Here is a 24,203-nt window from a genome sequence, read left to right as displayed (position 1 = left end):
CACCAGCCAGACCTACGAGAGGGTGGGGAGGAGGATTCTGGGAAAGAATTTCTTCTGGACTTAGTTGTTGTTTTGAGAAACAGTCTTCAAATAGAGCTGGGCCAGAGGGCTCTTTAAGCTTGGATAGCCTCCAAGGTTAAGGAAGGTGGAAACTCCTGAGGGCTTGGCTGTCCCGGGCCCATCCTGTTTTGTTTTCCTGTGAGCTGGGACCCAATGGTCTGAAGGCTGTGTTCTCAGGCCCGTTCCTGAGAAGTCTTTTACAGCAGCCCTGGATCTCTCCAGTCTCAACATTCTGCTTTTCCCGACGTCGGAAGCAGCCAGAAAATAAACACCCTGATGACTAAAGGATTTCTCCTGCTAGAGCCTGGGGAAGCACTGAAAATAGAGGCCTGTGTGAGGGGAGGCTCCCCACTGGGAGGGCACTTTCTCATCCTGCTCCTACCACAGCTTCAAACCCGAACAAGGCTGTATTCTCCAAGTGCTTGGGGAAGGACAGATGCCCTCCCTGAAGTGTTGGGGCAAACTAGCCTGCTCAGGAGTACTGGCATCTCTGTGCTGGGAGCCCCCACCCCCCCATACTACTGGGGAAACTAAAGAACAACATTTGGGGACCATGTGTGATATTGTATAAATCGGGCTTCTGAAAGGAGGGGCCAAGTAGGATTGAAAGGAGTCTGCTAGCTTCCTGTTTAAGGAGGTACATACAAGTCTCCAAGCTCTCTGCAGAACCGTCCTATTGAACTTGTCCCCTTGAGCCTTGTCTGAACTCACCCTGGCCTAAAAGGTTTTTCTTTCTTTTTTTTTCATTTGAGCTGCCCATGGGTCATTACAATGCAACATGAGGCACTGTGCTAGTCTCCTGGGAACTAAACTCACACTGGATTTACAAGTTAGGTACTGTCCTCACAGCCTTCATCTTAACCAAGAGGATGGAGAGTTAAGAAATGTGCTCTGCTCTTCATAAACAGTGAAAGGATTTGAATTAGACATCTGACCCAAGTTGATGCTTCTAACCCACCACTTGTTGCCTCTCCCAGTCCCAAAAACCCAGAACAGAGACTTTGTCCAGAAAACCAGACTCTAGCTTGTCAAGAGCCTTGTGCTTCTCTACTGCCAGGCTTGGTTTAGAAGTTCAAGCTCCAGGTAGAGCCAGCGGAGGCCTTGGAAGTGACAGGATGCTGGACAGGAAGTCTGACGGGTCCGTGTTGAGAAGCAATGTTATGCACAATATTGTGAGCATTTAAAAATTCGCCACGCCCAGAGGCCACAAGGGATTTAAATTTTTTTTTCTTTTAAAAAGAGTTACTGTTTCTTCTCTACGACGAGGCTTCTGATGTTTCCTGTAAAGTGGTGGTGGTTGGGGTCCTGCCCCTTTAAATTGCCCCCTTGATAGTTAAAAGCGCTGGGGCCGCAGGCACCGAACATTAGGTCACCCGAGAATTATGCACTGTTGCTTTAAATGTCTGGGCGTCAACCGAGCCGGGCCAGGGGAAAGGAGGGGACCTGTCACAGGTAGAGGGAGCAGTGGAGCTCCCCAGGTAACCCCGAGGAGAGAACGCGATCTGCCTTCGGAGCTTTGTCACACAGTAAGTGGAGGAGCTGGGGCCTCCCAACACTCTCGTCTCCCCAAAACTTATCTACTTAGACCTCTGCCAACTCTGGGCCGGGGTGCTGAGGTCCCGCGGCCACGCTCTGTCCCGTAGGCGGAGGGATCTGGGTTCCACGCGCCGCGGTCGCGCGCCCCGGTGGGGTGGGGCGCAGGCTAGGGCAGGAGGCGTGGCTGCGCCCAAGGCCGCCCCACCAGGCCCCGCCCCCTCCCTGCAAGGCCCTCCCATTGGCCCCCCGCTTGTCCATCACCCTCCCCCCCCCCCATCCCGCAAGCTAGGGTGCGCGGTGCCTACGTCGGCCTCGAGTCTGGGGCTGGAGGAGTTGCCTTTGGAGCCCGAAAGGAGGAAGGAAGCAAAATATCAACAACCGTCGAGGCGGCTTGGGCGCTCGGCTGCGTCCCCGCCGCCCGCCGCCGCCGCCCCCGCGCACACCAGGGGGTCCGGGCCCTGCGGCGCCGCCCAGGCCGCGTGGACGCGGCGCCTTCGCTGTTCCCCGCCGGAGCTGCTGCTTCGCGCAGCCAAGGATACCGCGGGTCGGGCCGAGGCTCCCGGCGCCGTGACAACCCCGTTCCCCCGCGGGCTGGTGAGTCGCGACGCGCGCCGGTCCCTTTAAGAGCCCCTCCCCCACGCCGCGCGGCAGGGCGCAGGGTGGTCTGGAGCGCGAGGGGTGCCAGGGCGCCCAGGCGCGGGAGTCCCGGGCCGGGCGAGGCGGCGGCGGCGGTGCTGGGGTGTCTGCTGTGACAGCCGCGCCTGGCACCCTAGCCCCCGCCGCCTCGCGCTCTGGCGGGCGCAACGCACGTGGCTCTGGCCGCGATCTCGCACCCCCCGGGTCGGGTGTGTCAGCAAAGCCAGCTGGAGCACCCCTAGCCAGGAGTTTGCAGCTGTTCACATCTGGCAGGACCTCTCCCTCCGGGGCCTCCCTTGGTCGGTGCTGGCCGAGCCGGTGCGAGTAGGGTTCGAGTGGTAAGGCTGGCCCAAGGGACTACGGTGCTCCTGGCTTTCCATGGCGGAGATGGGGCAGCAAGGCCTCCTAGAGATTCCGCCGAGCCCTTGGGGCTCCCAGTGGCCCTGGACTATCCAGGTTGTCCCGAGTGCCAGCTCTGCCAACGACTGACCGGCGCATTAGGGCCAGGCCAGGGGAGTACAGTGGGGTGGATCTGGTACCCTGCCCTCGCCGTGTGAGTTTCCCTCCGAGGCCTAGCTGCTTTGGCTGAGTGAGTGGCGGATCTTCTCCCTCCCCCTAACCCTCAGTGGGCCTGAGCTGTCTTGGCTGTGGGAAGTTTGCCGCCTGGGACGGTGACCTTGGGCTGCTCTGGCCGGCTCCCGGAGGGGAGCCTACTGAGTGCACTAGGCCTTGGGAGCTGTCCACCTTCTGTTTCCCTCCCAGCTCTAGCGGAGGTGTCCGCGGAGGGGAGTATTGGCGAGGTACCTGTCAGTGTTCCCAGACACCCAGCTTCTGGCCACTGGCCACCAAGCCCCAGTGCTCAGCCTGGCCGTCCCAGCTCTCATGGTCTTGCCTGTGAATGAATTTCCTTCCTGCGTCTTCCAGGATGGGGGTGGGGTGGGATGGTTGTGGGAGTGGCTGAGAACCTTATTATGTGGAGTGGTTGGGGAATACTGGAGCTTCTGTAGAGTTTTCCCATGTACCCCAGAAACGGACGCTGGGACCTTGGGATCTCAGTAGTCATATTCTTTATTATGACTCCTGTGCCCTTCACACAAACCCTGTGTGTTCTTGCTGCGTGTACTTTTGTAAGAAGATTCACTTGGAAGGCATTCCCATACCTACCAGAGTGGACAAACATTTTACCGGAGATCACACAGCCAGTCTGTATCAGAGTTTGGTTTCCCCTCTTTCTGCCACAGATTTCATGCAGGGAGAGACTCTTAAGGTTAGGAATGAAGATATACAAGCCTTGTTCTTGCAGGCATCAGGACCCAGCCAGAAAGTATGGGAAGCTTTGTGTTGGGGGATGGGCACAGGGCTTGTGCCTGGAACAGGGTGTGGAGGACTTGGGCAGGAGGCAGGTGCAGGCTGCCTGCCCCCTCTGTGCGGGACCAGGGCTGGAGGACCCAGCTCTCTCCTCTGGCCCTCTGACTTCTTAGTGCTCATAGGCTGGGCGATGTGACAGCCTGGCTGGTTGCCGTTATATAATCTGTTTCCAGTAGGCTTTTTTTCTTTCTTCTCCCTGTCTTCCTGGGTTAGTATGATGGGAAAGGCGGAGGAAATCTCCCCAGGTTGGGAGCTAGACCAGAGGATGGGATTAAGCTCACTGAGGCCCCATCTGACCCTGCTCTGGAAAGGGGCCTCTGCTGCAGCATCCTTGGCTCTTCTGTCCTTGGCCTGGACCTCTGCCCACCTTCCCAGCTTTGTCTTCCTTGCCAGCTGAGCTCCTGTCCTCCATGGATGGCCCTGGCCTGACATTGGTCCTTGTTGGACATTTTGCCACACACTGGAGTTGAGTGGGTAGGCTGGCTTTTCTCTGTTGCCTCCACTTCTCTGCCCCCCTGCGCAGACAGTGTGTCCTACAGAGGAGCTGCAGGCAAGGAGGACACTTTGTGTCACAAATACAGTTGGCACTATCCAGGTTCTTAAGGGGGATGATCTAAGGCAAGCCCAGAGCCCACTGGCAAGGGTCAGAGCAGCTCTGTGGTGGTGGGCTTTTGCCACCCCTTTGGGGCCATGGCTGGGACTTTGTAGACTCTCTGAAGCCAACTGGCCTGAGAAAATTATCTCCCTTTACAGGGAAGCGGGAAGGAGGAATGGTCGCATGCGGTCCAGCCTCCGCATCGCTGTAATCACTGGTGGCTTTTATGAGGTAGTCATGGGGCCAGAGTCCATCCAACCCTCTCTATCCTTCTGTCCCAGTTTGTGACTTACTCATGGGGGAGAGGTAGCATTAGCTAGGAGCTGTGCTATGGAAGTGGACATCTGGCTGTGCTGTGGCTGACATTGCCCTCTACACAGTTAGGAAAGCTGGATGGAGCCTGGATATCAGAAGGAACTTCCCAGAGAAGCAAGGGGGAAATCTCAAGCATTCTCCAGTGACTCTGCTAAAAAGGCTTTGACCTTTGGCCTAGTGGGGCTGGTGCTGTTTGGCTCCTGGAATATTTTCTCATCTCTCCCTGCCTAGGACAAAACATTCTGAGGTGTTGTCCTGGAGCTGTGGGAAGACTCACCTCTGAGCCCCTTTCCCCAGAAAGCAGGCTGGCGGGGTCCTGCAGCCCCAGCTGCACCTGGCAGTCTGCAGCAGGTCATGGGACACATGTGGGAAGGTGTACAGCGCACCCTTAGGGGTGTGACACCCACAGAGCAGCTGTTGCTCTGCGGGGGTGGGGGCAGCAGTGGTAAAGATGATTAAAGGATTGGAGAGTGGGGGGTGGTGAGGGACTAGAGGCAGGAAGGGAAAGGCAGGCGCACAGACCTAGAGAGCCTGTGCTGGAGCAAGGGTTGAGGTCAGAGCACAGATGGGCAGGCAGGGCCTGTCTGTGGAGAGCATGCTTTGTGAGTCAGGGAGCACTGGCTGACTTCCACCCTCCCTTGCGGCTCTGATCCCTGGCTAGCCACTGTCCCCCACCCTGGCCTTGGGTAAGTTGCCCCCTCCCTCCTCAGCTTTCCAGGTGTTCAGGAGTCTCCCTTTAGGTGACATAGTGTGTTAGGTGACCTGTGTGTTTGGTCCCTGCTGCTGGAGCTTTGTACCCGCCTTCCATGAGTGAGACTGCTCTGCTGCATTTGGGGGCACATTCTTGGTTCAGGAGGCCCCCACAGCTTTCCATGCCCACCTTTCCTTTGTGTCGGCTCAGCCCTCGTGCCAGCCCCGCTCCGGTTGCCAGTGGCAGAACTAGACAGGGCTGCTGGTGGCGTGGATTGAGGGGGCTGACTGTGGCTGACGGCCCCTTCTGTGTAGGGTACTGGAGGGAGTGGCCTGCCCCAAGCTTTGGCCTGTGGCAAACCACACCCAGGCGGGACCATATTTACTCATTTAAACTTACCCTCCCAGGAGGCCCTGAGCTCTAGGCTTGGTCACTGACCTTGGCGTGGCGCCCCCGGCTGTTCTGGGGCCTCTCCCCTAGCACTGGGCAGACAACATGCCACAGGGAAGGCGTGTCCTGCCTGTCCCTAGCTCTCCCCTCCAGCATCACCCATTCACACCCAGTTTAACAGGGTGCATGGTTCAGAGTCAAAAATGAAGACTTTTGAGATCCCCAGAACTGATGTTGTCTGTGAAGAGTCCTAAGCTGGTCAGCAATCTGCCCGCAACTGGTCATTGGTATTGGGGAAACTGAAGGACTAAGGATTTATTCAGTGAAGCCCACTGTGAGAGGTTCAGGGCTCTTGTCTAAGAAGGCATCTCTCTGCAGGAGGGAGGGTCCAGGCCACTCTTGACCACGGTACCACCTCGATGCAGCACTCAGAGGTCTCGGAGGGTTTGGTGGCAGTTTGGGGGTGTATTGCTCTGACTCCGGAGACAGTAATTCCTTCAGATTTCCCCACCAATGCAAGAAGCCCCAAAACAAGGACTAGAGCAGGAGCCAGCAGTACACAGAGACCCCTGGAACTCTGCTTGAAGGAGACAGGAAAGGGATTGAAGGTAGCACAGGGACTGGGCAGCCTTATCTTCCTCCCCTGGCCCCTGCCTTTCCTAGAGGAAGAAGTTTCAAAGGCAGGTGTGACAGCTGCACCCTCCCTCAGGACCCTCAGCCAAGACCTGAGGTATAGGGATAAGGGCTTGAGAAGGCTTTGAAGACCAGACCCTGGGGTGGCATGAGAAACGGGATCTCCTTCCCCTGCCATGCCAGGTGCCTCCCAGCCTCAAAACCTGCCCAGCAGACGGCCTAGGTTCTTTGCTAGTCTTTGCTACTGATGTCCTCCTCCCCCCAGGCTGGGTTTGAAGACTGGGAGAATAAAGACTAAGACATGAGGGTCCGTGGAGTGGGGAATAGGTCTCTTTTCTAGGTTCTTCCTTTTCCATTAGATGAAATAGGATGCAGGGGCTGGAGGCCCCTTGGGACTGGCTGCTCTCCTCTAGGTGTACCATGGTGAGGGTGGTTCTTCTTGCTCTATCTCCCCTTGACATCTGGACCCCTCTCTTTTTGCCCTCACACCTGCCTGCCTCTTGGCAGACTCCCCGTGTGGTCCCCAAGCAGGCCCTTGGCCAGGCATGGAGTGGAAAACAGGTGTCCTGGCCCAGCTGTTTCTACTCTTCTCCCCCACCTGTCAGCCTGCAGTTGGGGGTGGGGAGTTGAGGAGAAAGGAAGCCTTCACCTGTTCCCAGGGATAGATAGGCCTTGCTTGTAAAAAGCCCCTGCGAGCTTCCCCTCAGAGGAAGGAACCCTCTGGGTCATGCACGGACAGCAATCATTGCTGACAAAGAGGGGCCTCTGCCACTTTCTCATCAGTGAACCCTGTTTGATGAAGGTGTGTTTCAGTGAGAGTATATGTTTGCCCAAGGGTGCTCAGGACCCACAGTCTAGGCACCCATCCTTACCTAGCCTCTTTCCTTAAAACAGTAACATAATCCCCCACAAGAGCCACCTTGCCACCTTCTGTTTAGGGCTTAGAGACGCAGCCACTGCCCAAGGCTCCTTTAAATCCTTGCTGCTCCTTGAGGTCACAATACCAGGAGGATTTGCCTTCCCTGATTGGATTGGCCTCTTTCTGGCCTGTCCTGTCTGAGTGTAGGTGGCCCCAGTCTGTGCAGTACCTCCCATTACTCCTGTGCCAAAAGCCCAGCAATTAGGGCTCAGCTCTTGGTCTGTTCCTGGATGCTTGAACAAAATATGGTGCCCTAGGAGAAAGCTGCTCTGGCCTAGGGCATGCTCAGAGCTCCCTATTGTTTCCATTTCCCTGGAAGTCTCTCCACTGAGCTAGCTATCATCCACTTGTTGCAATAGCAGGCATCCCCCAAACCAGCATGAATGGTGGCATGCTCATCCCAAAGCTTGTCAAGATGATCTGTCCTCAAGGCCCAGCTGCGACTTTCACTTCTGTCTCCTGAGACCCCAGGGGGAAGTAGGGTAGGGAGGTGGAAGGTGACACACTTAACGGTCCCAACTGCCCCCACCTCTCCTCAACTAAGGCTTCTGATGGCCAAGGTCACTATTCTTGTCTAGATGACAGCCGTGACAGGATTGGCTGTGCGAGAAGGATGGTCTTTAGATACCAGAAAGGACTTCCCAGAGTAGGCAGACTCAGCGGGGCTTCGGTTCAGAGGGTATGACTAGTAGCTGGGCAGATGACAGACTTCCACGTTCTCAAGGGGCTGGTTGTCTGCCCACACCTGTGGTAGGAGCACAGCTCCTTCATGATCCCCATATCTCCCCAGCTGCCTATCTTGTTTGTTTAGCTTCTGAGAAGGTGAGCTTGAACCCTAGAGTCTGATCTGAGTAGGACCCAGTCTTCAAAGTTCTCTCTGTAATCTAACTCATGCCCACTGTATTGGACTCACTCTGCACAGTGGCGAGTGGACCCCAGAAACAGGGTAGGAGCACCCTGCTGCTGCTCTCCCACCTTGAGTCCTGTTCCAGAGGCTCCTAGCTGGGCTGTGCACTGCTGCCTCTCTGTCCCTTTCCCAAGGATAGGCGCAGCATGCTGTCATTGGGCCATTTGTGCACCGAAGAAGAAGATGGAGCCAGCTCTGAGGTCCTGAGTGCCACGGTGCTGGTTAGGAGCCTACACTGTGGAGTGGGAAGTTGAGTTTGGAGGAATAAGGGTGGAGACACTATGCAAATCACCATGCAAATGAGCAGCAGTGAGTCACGGTTACTTGGCCTGCTAGGCAGCGCCAAAGCAAAGCACAAGCTTGGGTTTCCAAAATGGACCACTCCAGTGACAGTGACCTTGGGCCAGCCAAGACCAGGACCCTTGGAGGACCCAAATTCTGATTCTGAGAGCTGCAACTGTGACCAGGGTGTCCTGCGCTACCTGACAGGAGCATCAACAGAGTGGCCCAGGGTGACTTCAGACAGCACATCCCAGGAAGTGCCTGGGGCCTTGTTTGTTCCCCTCTGGCCTCAGGAGGGGCCCTCCTCACCAGCTACCAGTGAAGAGGGCTAGACTACACCCCTTTTTGGAACTACATGGCTGACTTTCTTCCTGACAAGCAGAGTAAGGCCACTGATGGATTTGGGCACACGGCAGGGTCTCAGTTTAGGCTAGAGATGCCCAGACTCTGCAAACCATCCCCTCACTGCCTGACCTCATTCAGCCCTTTGCTACCAGGGTGTGTCCTGTAGCTGGAAAGGTTCCTGAGACCCAGCAGTGGCTCTAGGACTTTCTTGTGGGTGGGAGGGGCACGGGGAGCCCCAAGGCCTCGGCTGCTACAGGAAGAATGGGAGCTAGACCGCAGGAAGGACATGGAGTAGGACACAGTTGACAGTACCTCATGGAGAAAACAGGATGACACTTTCCCAAGAGGTTTGCTAAACAGTAGAGGTGGGAAGCTGAGGGTGGAGTATGGGAGAATTGCCCAAGGGAAGTTAGGGGAAGGCTCCTAGCCCTGCTGGGTGCTCCTCAAGTCAGTTTCTGTCTCTACAGGTCACAGTGCCTAGGACCACCCCTCCCTTCTCTGCTTTCCTGGACTGCCCCCTAGCTGGCCCTCAGGTCCCCTGTTGGTGAGTTATAATTAGCTCACTGCCCAAGCTAAAAATAGCCCCTGCCCAGCCCCAAGCTGCTGACTGGGGGAGGGGATAATGGGACATGGTGGGAACCAGGGTTTTTGGTAGTCAGCCTGACAGAACTTAGAAGGCGTGGGACCTGCGCTTTGGTGTGCTGTTGGGAATTCTGGAGAAGGGAGTTAGCTTGGGGCAGGGAGGAGAGGAGAGGCCTGAAGGATGCCCCCAGGGCAGGCTGCTAGGGTACCCTCAGCTGCCCAGCCCAGCTGCTCTCCCAGCCCTGTGCCTTTGCCTCACTGGCCCTTTTCTGTCCCCTTCCTGTGTCTGTGCATCTGTCCTCACCTTGCCCACGCCTCCTCCCACTAGCAAGCAGGCTGCCCGACTATGGGGGTGACAGGTGGATTGGATTGTCGCCCCCTCCCCCAGCGCCTGCTGCTTATTTCATGCCCTGCAGCCCTACGGGGAGAGGGTGGAGGAGGGTGACAGCTGTCTGCAGTGCAGCCTGAGGCCCCCCAGCGGCCTGGAAGGGAGGGGGAACGCCTAATGGGAGCAGATCTCTCCTTGCCTCCCACTCGCTTCAGGAGGAGCTCAAAGCTTGGCCTTTCTGGCCTCTGCTCCATTGGAGTCTGCTGGTATAGGACTCCAGGGTCAGATACAGCTTTTTAGAGCCTCAGGCAACCAGGACACAGTGCTCAGGGCAGAAGGGTCTGAGAAAGCAGACAACCGAGCTGTGTGGCTAAAGAGCCAGGGAGGATGGAGACTGTGGAGAAAGAGTGCTCCTGCCTGGCCCTTCAGCAGTGGCTCAGGAACCCAGTCCTGACCCCACTCCCATCTCCACCCAGGCCCCTCACACAGGAACTGAGATGCCTGATTCTGAAACCTCAGAGTGGTTTGACTCTCAGGTACCAAGAGGTGTAACATTAGGGAGACAAGAGCCTATTCTCCCATGATCCTTCACACCAGTGCCCCTTTGCTTTTCACCTATCCCTCCTTTGCGTATAAACAGTGCACAGTTGCCATAGGATCCTAGCTCCCAGACTTCCTGCCCACCACCATCACCCTGCGTTGGCTTTCCTACAGATCCCACCAGCCAGGGCTTTCTTCTTTCCTCTGTTGTTGTCATGTCCTGCTGGGAATACCACCCTGCCCAGCTAGAACCTACTTAGGGGTGCTGCTGTGCACAGCTGTGGCCTGAGGTCAGGATGGGAAGGCCTGGGGCCCCCGACACCTCAGCGTGTGTGCCAAGAGCTGCAGACTAGGCTTAGAAGAGCAGCAGCCCAATCCGAGCAGTGGCACGTGCCTTTAGTCCCACCACAGGGAGGCAGAGGCAGGCGGAGCTCTGAGTTCAAGGCCAGCCTGGACTACAGGATGAGTGCTACACAGAGAGACCCTGTCTCATATCCACCCTCAAAAAGAAGAAAAAGAAAAAAAAAAGAGCAGCTCGAAGGCCAGAACATGAGAGAAGAGGGGCTGACGAGGCCAGGCAGGAGGAGAGCCTGCATCAGGAGAGCAGATGCCCAGGCCTCTGGCTCCTGGCAGTTAGTTAGGTTGTTGAAGAGAGGACTGATTAACAGGTCCAGGTGTTTGTTAAAACCTTCTGATGAAGTGGGAAGGTTGGGTTGGTCCTTTGTGGCCATCTCTGCCCAGATACCACCCTTCCAGAACCAGGACTGAGCTCACATCCTTGCCCCAGGGCTTTCAGAGAATCTGTAGCAATGTGCAGCACACAGCAGAGGGTACAGAGCCTGCTTTGTAAAAGAGCTTCTGGTTAGCTGGGAGGAAGGACTGCCAACAGCAGGGTCTGAGCAAGACCTGGGAGGCATGGGATTATTATAAATGGCTGAGCTAGTATAGAGGGAGTGAGGGTTGCAGGGGCTTGACCTCTTAGACAGATTCCCTGTCGAAGGGTACTCACTGGGTCTCTCTGACTTCCCTGCCTTCTCAGCCATGATCTCTCTCATATCCTAGCTCCCCCAGCATGCGGCATGGATGGGGGGGCAGTATAGGAGATCAGCCAGGGAACTGGTTGCCAGGCGACAGTTGCCTAAGCAACCCCATCCTCTCCATCTCCATGTGCTCAGGGCTGCTCCTTAGAAGACTTAGAGTCTCACCCTCTGCACCAGCCGCGCTGAGTGTAGAGAGGGATGAGGGTGAGAGCTGCAGAGTCAGTTGGAGGGTCAGTGGTTCCCAAGCGGTGACTTGAGGGCAGCTGATAGAAGGTTCTAGCCCTGCAGAGGACAGTGAGGACAGCAGGATGGACAGAGATTAGACTGCAGGAGGGACTTCTCACAGGCTCATATGTGTTTGCATGGATATTTTCTGGGTTCCTCCTTCAGGCAATAGCATAGTAAAAAGACAGATCTGGTTCCTGCCTTCAAGAGGCTCCAGCCTTGGGGGAGCTAGGCACAGAAGAGAACACAGTTATTTAGAGACTGTAATGCTAGAAAGATGGTTAGATTCGCTGTTTGGAAAACTGAAAACGCTGGGACAGTTCACGTCCCGCCGCCTGAGGAGCCAGCACGGGCCATACGCAGGAGACAGGTTCTCTCATCAAGAATCTGTTCATGGGCTGCAGTGGTGAGAAAGGTTAGGAAAGGGGACCCTGCACTGTGGGTTTGGATTGGAGTTCCTGAGGCTGGGCTACACAAACCCTAAAAAGGCCAATTTACCATAGCCCTTGCCCCAGTGTGCTGCCCCACCTGCCCAGGCCAGTGAGGAGGCAGTTTGTGGATGGTCCTAAGAGTTAGGGGTAAAGTCTGGAAATTCCAGCTGGGCCTCTGCAGTGAGTTGGGCAGGGATTCGTGTTAGAGGCCAGGAGAGGTGACTGCTGCTTGTTTGGATCACGCAGGGCTAGGCTGCTGCTGGTCTGAGGTGTAGAGAGAGGGTGGGCAGTAGGCCAGGGGCTATGGAGCTCCTCTTTTGGTGACCTTACATACATGCAGACAAGACACTTTCTTCCAGGGTAAGGGAAGGGGCTGGGATACTCTCTGTTGATATTTAGGCAGAGTTGAAGCTAGACAATGAATCCTAAGGTATGGTCATGTGATCTGTGATGATCCTAAGCAGGTCAAGACCTTCCACCACCCCCCACCTCATCCTAGTCGGGTGCCCAGTGAACTTCGCTTACTTTGTAACCTCCAGGCCTTGTAGAATAAGCTAGAAAGGCACAGGTTCGAATGCTCAGAATCCGCTGGCACCCAGCTGTTGCGGAGGAATCCCTTACCTCCCTGCCTGTTAGTATGTCTTTTTACCATGTACGTGCAGTGCCCGTGGAGACCGGATGACCGGCTTAGATTCCCTGGAGCAGGAGTTAAACATTTGTAGGCCAGGTGGTGATGATGGTGGTACACACCTTTAATCCCAGCACTTGGGAGACAGGCAGGGGAATCTCTCCAAGTTTGAGGTCAGCCTGGTCTACAGCTAAGGTTCCAGGACAGCCAGATCTGTACCCTCACTCCCTCCCCACCCCCAGAAAATAGAGACGTTTGTAACCCTCCAAATGGGTGCTGGGAACTGAACCCAGGTCCTTTACAAAGACCAGCAAGGGCTCTTAGATTTGAAGCACTCTGTTTAGTCACCCAGAGCACTTTTCCTGCTGCCCCCCTCAGTAATATATTTTTACATTTGTTTGTTTGTTTGTTTGTTTGTTTGTTTGTTTGTTTTGAGCCAGGGCTCTCACTGGAGACCAGGCTGGCCTCAACTCACCGAGACCCACCTGCTCTACCTCCTGAGTGTTAGGATTGAAGGTGTGCGTCACCACCATGTCAGCCAGGCTCCTACCTTGGAGCTAAGTGGCCACAGAGTTTACAGGCTGCAGTGCTGATTTCTGGCCCTTCACAGAAACACTGCCTGGATTGGGGTGAATTCAGTGCTGGAGCACTTACCTAGAAAGTGGGCAACCCTATGTTCCAGACTTAGCTGTGGTGCAGGCCTGTCATTATAGCTTCTGGAGGTTGAGTCAGAAGGATCACATATTTAAAGGCAGTCTGGGAAACTCGGCAAGACTTAGCTCAGTCAGTGAAAGTGGGGCTGAGGATGCAGCTGGGCAGAGCTCTTTCCTAGCCTGTGCAGGGCCATTGGGTTCAGTCCCCAGTACGAGGTGAGGAGTCAGGGAAAACAGGTTTGCTGCCTCCGACCTAGAGTAGTTTGTGTCTGAGCAGCAGGACATCCTCCCTTCAAACAAAAACCTACCTGGGCTCTGATTGGAGTGGGCATTCTATAACACCTCTGTCCCCAGGTTGGTCCATGTAAGGATACTGCCACCAACCTTAACTGGGGCAGCAGACATCCTCTCTCTGCCTGCTGCTTTCAGTCTGTTCTCACTGTGACTCAAGCATAGCAGCCTCCACTGGTCCAGGGGGTGGGGTAGGAGTTGGCAGGGGGAATACAACAGAGTACACCCAGACTCTACAGAGAACAGGGCATGGGTGCTCTGGACCTTCTGTGTGACCCAGAGCTCAAGAAGAGCAGTGACTTGGGGAAGCAGCCTAGACCAAGTGCTGGTCCAGGGGGAGCCCAACTTGCACTTGGTATTGGGGGGGGCGCATTTCCTCTCTAGCAAATATTGCCACAATTTGGGGATGGGGCAGAGATGCCACTAGCCTCTTACGGGTGTAGTGGGCCTGGCCCACATCTCAAGCAACAGAGCTGGGGGCTGGAGGCTCATTAACAGTCCTTATGACTCTCTCTCCTAGGAGCCTGTTCACAGGTGTTCTACAGACCATGAAATAGTTCCAGACATTCATGAGCATAGTGTGAGGCTCCTGACCACCACCCAGCAGCCCTTTCCTCTCTGGCACTAAGGACCCCCCAGAGAAGATGGGGAGGAAAAAGATTCAGATCCAGCGAATCACTGATGAGCGGAACCGCCAGGTGAGGAAATCTCAGAGCCCCATGTAGTAGGAGAGCAAGGGCAGGGAGCCAGCTTCTGTCACCCATGACCAGTTCTATAAGAGGGCTTTCTTGGAAGTTAGGGACTCCTGGAGGCTGTGACAGAGAGGTGGGTCTGAGTGGAGAGAGGGGCACCTTCGTGTGCCTCCTTCCCTCTGCCGCTCTGCAATGGGCCGGGGCCCTAACCCCACTGCAAAATCATCCCTCTCCTCACCAGCTCTCAGCCTGCTGCACAGAGGTGCGGCCTCCTGGCCATCGAAATCCTTTCCCATCTGAGGCTGGTTCTGGTGTGTCTTGGCTGTGGTCTGGCCAAGGGATGCCATTTTCTTTTTTAGATGAAGGATTCCCATAGAGAGTGGAACTCTATGGTAGGGACTATGTCCAGATATCTCTGGGCACAGGGACTCTTGTCAGACCTGGCCGCCCTCTACTCTCCTGCAGGTGACGTTCACCAAGCGCAAGTTTGGACTGATGAAGAAAGCGTACGAGCTGAGCGTGCTGTGTGACTGTGAGATCGCGCTCATCATCTTCAACCACTCCAACAAGCTGTTCCAGTACGCCAGCACCGACATGGACAAGGTGCTGCTCAAGTACACGGAGTACAACGAGCCGCACGAGAGCCGCACCAACGCTGACATCATAGAGGTGCGCCTGTGTGTAACCTCCCTCTTCTCCTGAGCCCAGGCCCAAGGGAGCGAAGGCATGAGACATGTAGCCAGTACCAGGCCTCAGCCCGACTTGGGCAGTCTGGCCTGCTGGGTCTGAGGAGCATCCTGCTGTCTTCTGCTCTCTCTTTAGCACCTCCTTCCTTCATCCTCTGGGATATTCCTTTTTGTGTATCCCTCTTTGTTCCCATATCTCCTTTCTGTCCCATGACTTTATGGGTCTGTGTGGCTCTTGCCTTCTGTTTCAGAGTCAAAATGTGAAATGTCGAAGGGCATGAGCTTTGGGTTCACCCCGCTCCTTACTGGCCGCACGGCCGTAGGCAGGTGCTTTGACTTCTGAGCTGTGGCCTCCTCCATAGCCTGAGCAGTGCCGGCTTACACACTGTTCTGTGATTGAATGAGACAGCCAGCTCATGCTCTAGGGTGCCAACTTGGAGTACAGAGATTAAGAGCACTGGCTGTTCTTCCAGAGGACCGCAGTTTGATTCCCAACACCCACATAGCACCTCACAACTGCCTGTAACTCCAGTTCCAGGGGCGCCAACCTCTTCTAACCCCGCAGACACCAGGCACTCATTGGTAAACATACACGCAGGCAAAACACATATACACATGAAATAAACTAGAAAAAATAAAAATAAGTTGGACAGTGGTGGAGCATGCCTTTATCCCAGCACTCAGGAACCAGAGGCAGGTGGATCTCTGTGAGTTCGAGGCCAGCCTGGTCTACAAGAGCTAGTTCCAGGACAGACAGGGATACACAGTGAAACCCTGTCTTGGAAAGAAAATAGTAAATAAAAGTTAAAATGAAGCAAGGGCTGTTGAGATGGCCTAGCAGATAGAGGCACTTATTGCCAGGCCTAATGGCCTGAGTTTAATTCTCAGGATCCCTGTGGTGGAAAGAAGAGAACCAATGCCTGCAGGTTGTCCTCTGACGTGCACTCATGTGCTATGGCATGTGCACGTGCACACATGTAAATAAATAAACATGATTTGAAAACAATATAAAACAGGTATCTTTTTTTTTTTTTTTTTTTTTTTTTTTTTTTTTGGTTTTTCAAGACAGGGTTTCTCTGTAGCTTTGGAGCCTATCCTGGAACTAGCTCTGTAGACCAGGCTGGTCTCGAACTCGCAGAGATCCGCCTGCCTCTGCCTCCCAAGTGCTGAGATTAAAGGCGTGCGCCACCACTGCCCGGCTTAAAACAGGTATCTTTAAAGTTTTGAGCAACCACAAGTACTTGCGTCTGCTACAGGTACACTTTAAGGCCATGTGCAAGGCTTTGGTCTCTGGGTAGTCTCGGGTAGTATAGAGCAAAAAACGCAGTAAGTGCAGGTCCTTTCCTGTTTCCATCCAGTTCTCTCACCTAAGTAGAACCCGGGGGTTTGGATAGACAGGGTCCCCTGCCCACTTCTTCCTAGATGGAGCTGTGGAACATATCTGCCTCGTGCCTAGGTTAGGCCCCACTTCACTCAGGGCCCCAAAGAAACATTGTAGGCGGGGAGGATGGCTCTGAGGGAGGGACTGGAGCTTCTGGGAACCAGGGGAGGACAGGTTGGAGAAGAACCTTGGGATCCTTGGGAGGAGCTTGGAGGAGGCAGGAGGACCATTGCTGGCTGGCTGACTGAGTGGTGCGGTTGCAGACCCTGAGGAAGAAGGGTTTCAACGGCTGTGACAGCCCAGAGCCGGATGGGGAGGACTCACTGGAGCAGAGCCCCCTGCTGGAGGACAAGTACCGGCGGGCCAGTGAGGAACTGGATGGGCTCTTCAGGCGCTATGGGGTGAGCCCTCCTCACCTTTTCTTTGGTCCCCTTCCGGCCCTTCCCCCAGGCGCTGCACAAGAAGCACAGGGAATGTGAGAGCCCTGAGGTGGACGAGGCGTTTGCCCTGACCCCCCAGACGGAGGAGAAGTATAAAAAGATAGACGAGGAATTTGATAAGATGATGCAGAGTTATAGACTGGCCGTGAGTAGTCGCATGGAGGAGAGCCTCCTGTGCTGCATGGTGTGGCTTCACCCAGCCTTGCCCGGCCCTTGGCTGCCTCTCATGGGTGTACTAGGCTGAGCCATCCTTGAGCTGGTACTGACCACTGAGAAACTCCTGACCTTGGTCTTGATAGCCCTCTTTTTGTAAAATTCTTGCCTAAGCTAGAGAGATAGTCAGTGTCCCTTCACCAGCAGAAAGTCTGCAGATATCATGAGTCTTGAGAGGGCGAGGGAGAGTATGATTTTTGTCCTGTTGTTTTGGGCAGAGGCCCCCTTGTGCTGTTTTGGCATCCCTGCCTAAGGCACTCAGCTTTGTTTAAAGGAAGCTGAACTGCTAAGCAAAGGCAGGGAGGTGGGCATGAGCTGCTCCTGAAGCAGGCCGGATGGTGGGTGGCCGCGTAGTGAAGCCATGGTCTCAAGCAGTGTGTGAGTTTGGGACTGTACCCAGGGCACTAACTTGCTCCCAGTGTGTCCTGCCTGGCTGAGGACTAACCCACTGGGGGTATCCGGTCCTGTCTGCAGTGGGCAGAGCCTTGCTCTCCTGCCTTGGACCAGAGCTATACTGCAAGGTGCTCTCACCTTTCTGATGGGAGGTAGGCAGGGCTACAAAGGGTTGAAGGCAGGGAACCCAGGCTGCTGACCCTTGGAGATACAGTCCACGAACTAGAGAACACTGTGCCTACCCTCTTGGGCAAAATGGGTCCAGGGCAGAGGTTCACCTGGTGTGACCCTGCCCTCCGTCTTTTTGTCTAGTCATCTGTTCCGGCCCCCAACTTTGCCATGCCTGTCACAGTGCCCGTGTCCAATCAGAGCTCCATGCAGTTCAGCAATCCCAGCGGCTCTCTGGTCACTCCTTCCCTGGTGACGTCATCCCTTACGGACCCACGGCTCCTGTCCCCCCAGCAGCCAGCACTACAGAGAAACAGTGTTTCTCCGGGCCTGCCCCAGCGACCTGCTAGTGCAGGTAAGTAGTCTGGATGGTGAATTGCTGAGGTGGAAGGGAGGTGCGGAAGGGCTTCTGGGTTTCCGTTTCCCTTCACAGCATTCCTGCATGTTTATGACTCTTGAGGGGAAAAGCCTGGACTCCCCAGGGTCCCCTCTTCTTGTCCAGTCCTGAGATAAAGCTCATGGTACCTCTGCTTTCCTCACAGGAGCCATGCTGGGTGGAGACCTCAACAGTGCTAATGGCGCCTGCCCCAGTCCCGTGGGTGAGTGGAGCTGCCTTCCACAGGGTGGCAGGGGAGGAGATGGCCGTGCCTGAGCAGGATGCATCAGAAGATTTTTAGGCCCCTGCATTATTTTGGTGTTTACAGCAGTGACTTAGTCCGCGGAGCTGTGGGTCTGAAGAATGTCAGGCAAGCTGAGGATGGATTCATATTCATAGTGCTATTGAAGTGGAAGGGTCAGCACACACACACACATACACCCTTTTTTTTTCTTTTAGACAGGTCTCACTATGGAGCCCTGGCTGTCCTGGAACTTGCTATATAGACCCAGATGGCCTCAAATTCATGGGATCCTCCTGCCTCTGCCTTCTGAGTACTGGGGTTAAAGGCGTATACCACCATGCCTGACCATGGTCCAGCATTTTCAGATTAAATGGGGCATCTTGTTGGGATCAGGACTTGCCTAGACAAATGGTAGGCATACATGTCTCACCCGTGCATGGGCTCTGTGTTCCCATGGAGTCACCATACAGATACGTACCTGAGTCACAGAAAGGCTACTGCAGCCTTTGTGCCCAGCCACTTCCAGCCACTCTTGATCTGTGCTGATGTCTGGCCGGTGACCTTCTAATGTCACCATTGACGTCACCCTGTCATTCTTGCCATATCCAGGGTGATCTTGGAGTTGGGACAGAGACAGTAACACACTTTGAGGGTTGTAACCGTATACTATCGGGACAGAGCAAGGTGTGGTTTCATACTCTAGTCACCGCCTACATTCCTGACCCTTAGACTCCTCCAGCTCAGTCTTAGCCAAAGTGCCACCCCTCTCCTGTGTAAAATGGACGGCTATGAGGGTGCCTCAGCATAGTTGTGCACTGGAGTCAAAGGTGAGGTACTAGAGGTAAACCCTCCTTTCCTTGCTCATGGGCCCTGAGCCCAGCATTGGGAACTCAGTGAGTGCCATGCTTCCTCCTCTGCCCATCCCACGCACCTCCCAGGGCTGATGAACATGTATGATACTGTGTGTGAAAGGGCTGTACCTGGAAAGTACAGAGCAAATATAAACGATAGTCGTGATGCCTTTATCCCCAGTCTAGTTATGGTAGTGACTCTATCATCAGCTCCTAGTGCTAGCAACACCATTACCAGCAGCCAGTGGCCTGTCTCCCCCAAGGCTACAGGCTTGTTTTGTGGTGATGAAAAACACAGAGTTCCAGCTCCCTACAAGGAAACAATCTAAATGGTTGGCTAGCTCTAATCAGGCTCCTTAGTGAAGAGCAGATCATAGCCTACCACCTATTTCCACTCTGGTCATTGTATGTCCTGTGTGAAGTGGATGGAGGGATCCGAGTGCTAGGCATGGCCAAAGGCATGGCCGTAGGGCTCCTATGTGCCCAGGGCTGGCAGTGACAGTGGTTGCTTTTTAGTTATACCTTTGGCCCTATCACTTTGACTTAGAAGCTGACTTTGGGCCAAGTGATGGGGACCAAGGCTTTAGGCAGTTCAGTGCACATGTCGAACCCTGGCGTGCCTCTGAGAGCCTCCAAGTGACAGAGATGGGGCAGTTGACAGGGACAGCAGGCAAGCCAGCCTTTCCTTCCCTCTTCTCACTTCTCCAGGGAATGGCTACGTCAGCGCCCGAGCTTCCCCTGGCCTCCTCCCTGTGGCCAATGGCAACAGCCTAAACAAAGTCATCCCTGCCAAGTCTCCGCCCCCACCCACCCACAACACCCAGCTTGGAGCCCCCAGCCGCAAGCCTGATCTGCGGGTCATCACTTCCCAGGGAGGCAAAGGGTTAATGCATCATTTGGTGAGTGGGTTTCTGGGCCATGGCAGGGACTGGGAGGTGGGAAGAAAAGAGTGACCTCTTGCAAGAGAAATGAAGGTTAGGCATGTAGGATTTAGAGAGAGATTGAGAGAGGGAGAGAGTATAGTATTTTGTGAACTTTTTCTTCCCTGAGGGCCTTTGGAATACGGTGGTGCTGGCCAGAAGATAGAGAAATGAGCAGGAGATAGGAGCAAAGGTTCTATGGTGAGAGGGTGATAAAGGAATTCACACTGCAACATGACAGTAAGGACTAGCTCACAATGTCTGACTGGTAGAGGCCAGAATACAGCATTTTCTGGATATCAGATTGCCAGAAAGAATACTCTGCTCTCAGACAGACAGGTGGATGGGGTGGCTGTGTGGGAAGGGCAGAAGCCATAGCCTGAACATCCTCTTGGTTTTCTTTCTGCTCCCAGACTGAGGACCATTTAGATCTGGTAAGTGCGGCTGAGACATAGCAGTGCCTTTGGGTTCCAGCTTTGCCCAGTGTTAGCAGTTTGCAGCATGATGAGTCTGTGTAGCAGTCTTCTCCCTGTGTGTCCTACGTGTGGCCTCAGGAGCTGTGCTTAGAGCTGATTGGGACACTGAGGTGAATGGAGCGGCAGGAAGGGCTGGACAATGGTGTGCATGTGTATGTGTGTGTGCATGGGTGTGTCTATGTGTTACTGCATTTATTTAGACACACGTATGTGTGTGCATCTGGAAAAGAGCATGAGGCAATCCCCAAACCTTTGAGGCCCCAGCCAGATGTCTGGATTGAGCCCTTGGATCCCTCTGGCTACCTGACTCCACATAGGCCCATGTAACATTGGAACCCAAGACAAACCTAATCCTTACAAGAAAATCTAAGAAAGGCCGTTTTCTGGGGAAAGCTGAGGCCTGAGGCAGGACTAGAGTTGTTGTTAGCAAGGACTTCCCTGCCTGCCTGTTTGCTAGCTCCTACCCTGAGCCCATCTCACAGGCACTTAGAGACATACACAGCCCCTCCCTGTGCTTATGTACGCACCATCAGCCAGGAAAGAGGAGGGTGCTTCCTCCCCAGCTTGCTGACAGGAGGCCAGAAAGGCTGGAAAAGGCAAGCAGGCTTTGGCGGCCAACACAGCGGCAGTTTCGGCCCCAGCGTGGAGCTGGAATAAACAAGTGACTCAGCAGCAGATGGAGCTGACAGCTCTACACACGTGTGTGCATACATGCAATCACATGCCGCCCCAGAGAGCACATTCCATTCACAGATGCCAGAATACACTTCTGGGGCATCTGCTACTGTAACGGTTGTAGAGGAGACCCCAGTGATCCTAGCCCAGAAGAGACCACATCTCTTCCTTCTGCCCCTCCACCCAGGAGCAGGCAGTGTTCGTATTGAGCTCTGCACGGTAGCCATGCCTTCATGGCTGCAGATACAAGTGAATCTGTGTGCATGTTTTACTCTGAGTCTGCGGCTCTCCAAACACACCAACTTGTGTGTGTCTGTGGGCCTTCGTGCTATGGTACCTTCCCTCGAACTCGGGGACCTGGCTCAGATGTGGTGTGGTGGACCTCCTTGAGGCAGGCCACCCATCTGCCATCTCTTGACAAACAGTTTTCTCCTACAGAACAATGCCCAGCGCCTTGGGGTCTCCCAGTCTACCCACTCGCTTACCACCCCAGTGGTTTCCGTGGCAACACCAAGTTTACTCAGCCAGGGCCTCCCTTTCTCCTCCATGCCCACTGCCTACAACACAGGTGAGCGTTCCTATAACTTGGTAAGTTGTCCGTTTGTACTTAGAGCAGATGAGTGACCAGAGAAGGAGAATTAGAATGCGGGAGGGGCCTCCATTAGTTAGTGTTGTGGTTAGTAGATCAAACAAATAAAAACAAAATGCCAGGTTGGGGGTGTAGCTCAGTCGATAAGGTCTTTACCTTGCAGGCATGAAACCTTGGGTTCCATTTCTAGTACACTATAAGCCAGATGTGGTAGCACTTGCCTATAGTCTGAGCACTCAGGCGGTGGCCAGAGAATGAGACAGGCAATGTTACCTCAGCTACATAGGGAGTTAAAGTTCAGCTTGAGCTACATGAGACCTCGTCTCATAAAATAAAACGGGAACTAAAGAAAGTACTCAACAATTAGGAGCACTTGCTGCTCTTCCAGAAAGCCAAGGTTCAATTCCTAGCACCTGCATTTGGTACTCACTGCTACCTGTAACTTCAGCTCCAGGGAATCCAAGATCCTCTTCTTGCTTCTCTAGGCACCTGCACACATGTGGCACACACACACACACACACACACACACACACACATACACACACACACATACATACACACACACACACATACACACACACACAATCTTTTTTTAAGTATACAAACAGAAATAACAGTCAGGTAAATTTGAACTCCAGATAAAGTAAGTACTTTCTTAGTCTTAAATATATCCCAGGGCCTTCTTTGTGCTAAAGCATATCCCAGAGACATACTTTTTGTTGTTTTGTATTGTTTTGTTTTTCAAGACAGGATTTCTCTGTGTAGCCCTGGCTGTCCTGAAACTCACTCTGTAGACCAGGCTGGCCTTGAACTCACAGAGATCCGCCTGCCTCTGCCTCTCGAGCACCCACCTAGCTATACTTATATATTTTTTTAATGTTTTGTTTATCTGAAATTTACTTTCAACTGAGTATCTTTTATTTTTAACCTAGGTCCTTATGGAAGAGTAACCCTGTCCAGTGTGAGGGCAGGACAGAGAGGTGGCCACCAGGATAATAGACTTGAGGTTCGAGCCTAGAGAGGGGACATGGTCAGTGCAGCAAGGCCTCCCAGAGGGGAGAATGAGCGAGAGAAGAGGCTGGGGCTCTGGGTGGATTTGCTAGCTCTTGAGGGGCTGGTTCTGTGAGCAGTGAGCAGGAAGCAGGCTGAGGCTGGTGGAGGCTGGACGGGTCTAAAGGTGAACAGTTCCCCCGGGACTTGGGAAAGGCCTCTGGGCAGAAGCACTGTGGTAGGACGCAGGGTTGTTCTGGTTTTGTCAGCCAGCACACCTTCCTCCAGAGCAGTGTTTTGCTCCCAGCCATCCTTGCCTGCGTTTCACTCTGTTGCATCTGTCAGGAAGGACTTGCTAGTGGGAAATGCTTTGTCACCTAGTTCAGAGCTTTTGTGTGTTGGGAGGCTCTTTCCCATTTCCCCCCTCAACCACTGGCCCTCATAGTTGAGTGACCTGTGCTCAGACTGTTTTTGCAGTGAGAATAAACTAAACCAGACAGCCCCAAACTCTGCCACTTCCCTAAGGCCTCAGCGCAGAAACTTGTGAAGGTATAGACTCCACTGCCAGTATCCGTGATCCCCTTTGTCCTCCTTTCCAGCAGCAGGAGAAATCCTGAGTGCAGGCGCAGCCTGTTCCGTGCATCTGTAGGGCAGATTTCCTGCCCAGACGTCTCTGTCCTCTTCTTTGGGGGCTTCACATGCATCCTTTTCCCTGAAGCTGGGAAAAGGCTGCTTCAGAAATAGCACCCTGTGGGCCTATCTCCTGTCAGGGAGTATTGGTAGATGAGAGGATTCTGAGGCTCTGCTAGCTTCCCCACCCCCCACCCTCCCCTGCCCAAGGCTAAGGAGAAGTCTTTCTCCTGAATCTAGTGGGAGAATGGGCTAAAAACAGTTCTGATCTCCTTGGAAGCTTTGTTAGAGAACCCATGGTGGTTCTCTGTGCTTTTCCCACTTACTCTTGTGAAGCAGAAAGGAAGTTAGTTTATGTGGTGAACCTGAAACAGGCTCTCAGTAGAGCTGACCGTGGACTCCTGTGTATCACTGTAGTATGGCTTCAGTTCCTGTTGTCTCAGGAGCAGCTAAGCAGACTTCCGTCAGCACCAGATAGTTGTGGGTACCTCATATGGTGTAGACCAAACTCCAGCAAGTGCTGGGTGGCCTACTCCAGTTATCCTGCATAGGAGATGGGCCTGGCCCTTGTGGACACAAGCTTTAGAGGTCTGTCTGTGGTGACCACAAGAGCAGCTTGAGGAGAAACCAGGTGGCCTGGAGGTTGACCTGTTGGCCCTTAGGAAATAAACTTCCCTGTAGACCGGTCTAGTGTGGTGGGATGGGGTAGGACTAAGAAGGATTGGATTGTTCTGATCTCTTCCTGCTGTTCTTGGACAAGGCCCTACCCTAGCTTCCTTGTTTATAAAATAAGTGTTAGATAGATAAAGTTAGATAGATACAGTTAGATATATATAGTGTTAGATAGATATAGTATTAGATATATATAGTTAGATAGATATACTGTTAGATGGATATAGTTAGACATAGTGTTAGATACAGTTAGATATAGTGTTAGATAGATATAGTGTTAGATAGATATAGTTAGATATAGTGTTAGATAGATATAGTTAGATAGATATAGATATAGTTGATATAGCTAGATAGATATATAGTTAGCTAGAGTGTTAGATAGATATAGATATAGTTGATATAGCTAGATAG

General features: G+C 53.7%; 1 protein-coding gene across 6 annotated transcripts in view; it reads left to right on the top strand.

Annotated features, from left to right (window-relative positions):
• Positions 1-1,506: 1,506 nt before the first annotated feature.
• The window catches only part of Mef2d (myocyte enhancer factor 2D), a 26,491-nt gene continuing 3,794 nt past the window's right edge, over positions 1,507-24,203 (top strand). Inside the window, exons 1-9 of one of the 6 annotated variants that reach the window (XM_026784216.1) lie at positions 1,507-1,586; positions 13,916-14,093; positions 14,553-14,756; positions 16,418-16,555; positions 17,513-17,723; positions 17,911-17,967; positions 19,548-19,738; positions 20,173-20,193; positions 21,349-21,478. In XM_026784216.1, the coding sequence (XP_026640017.1) occupies positions 14,040-14,093; positions 14,553-14,756; positions 16,418-16,555; positions 17,513-17,723; positions 17,911-17,967; positions 19,548-19,738; positions 20,173-20,193; positions 21,349-21,478 (1,006 nt within the window). In that variant the 5' untranslated portion in view covers positions 1,507-1,586; positions 13,916-14,039. Of the gene's footprint in view, positions 1,587-1,870; positions 2,191-2,308; positions 2,822-6,564; positions 8,716-9,090; positions 9,222-13,915; positions 14,094-14,552; positions 14,757-16,417; positions 16,556-17,512; positions 17,724-17,910; positions 17,968-19,547; positions 19,739-20,172; positions 20,194-21,348; positions 21,479-24,203 lie in introns of those variants that run through there. The other 5 variants (XM_005356889.2, XM_013349823.2, XM_026784217.1 and 2 more) reach the window with 5 other exon arrangements.

Source organism: Microtus ochrogaster, chromosome 21 (genome assembly GCF_000317375.1).
Source record: "Microtus ochrogaster isolate Prairie Vole_2 chromosome 21, MicOch1.0, whole genome shotgun sequence".
NCBI lineage: Eukaryota > Metazoa > Chordata > Mammalia > Rodentia > Cricetidae > Microtus > Microtus ochrogaster.
The sequence above is the reverse complement of the archived record's forward strand: the minus strand, read 5'-3'. Positions and strand labels throughout refer to the sequence as shown.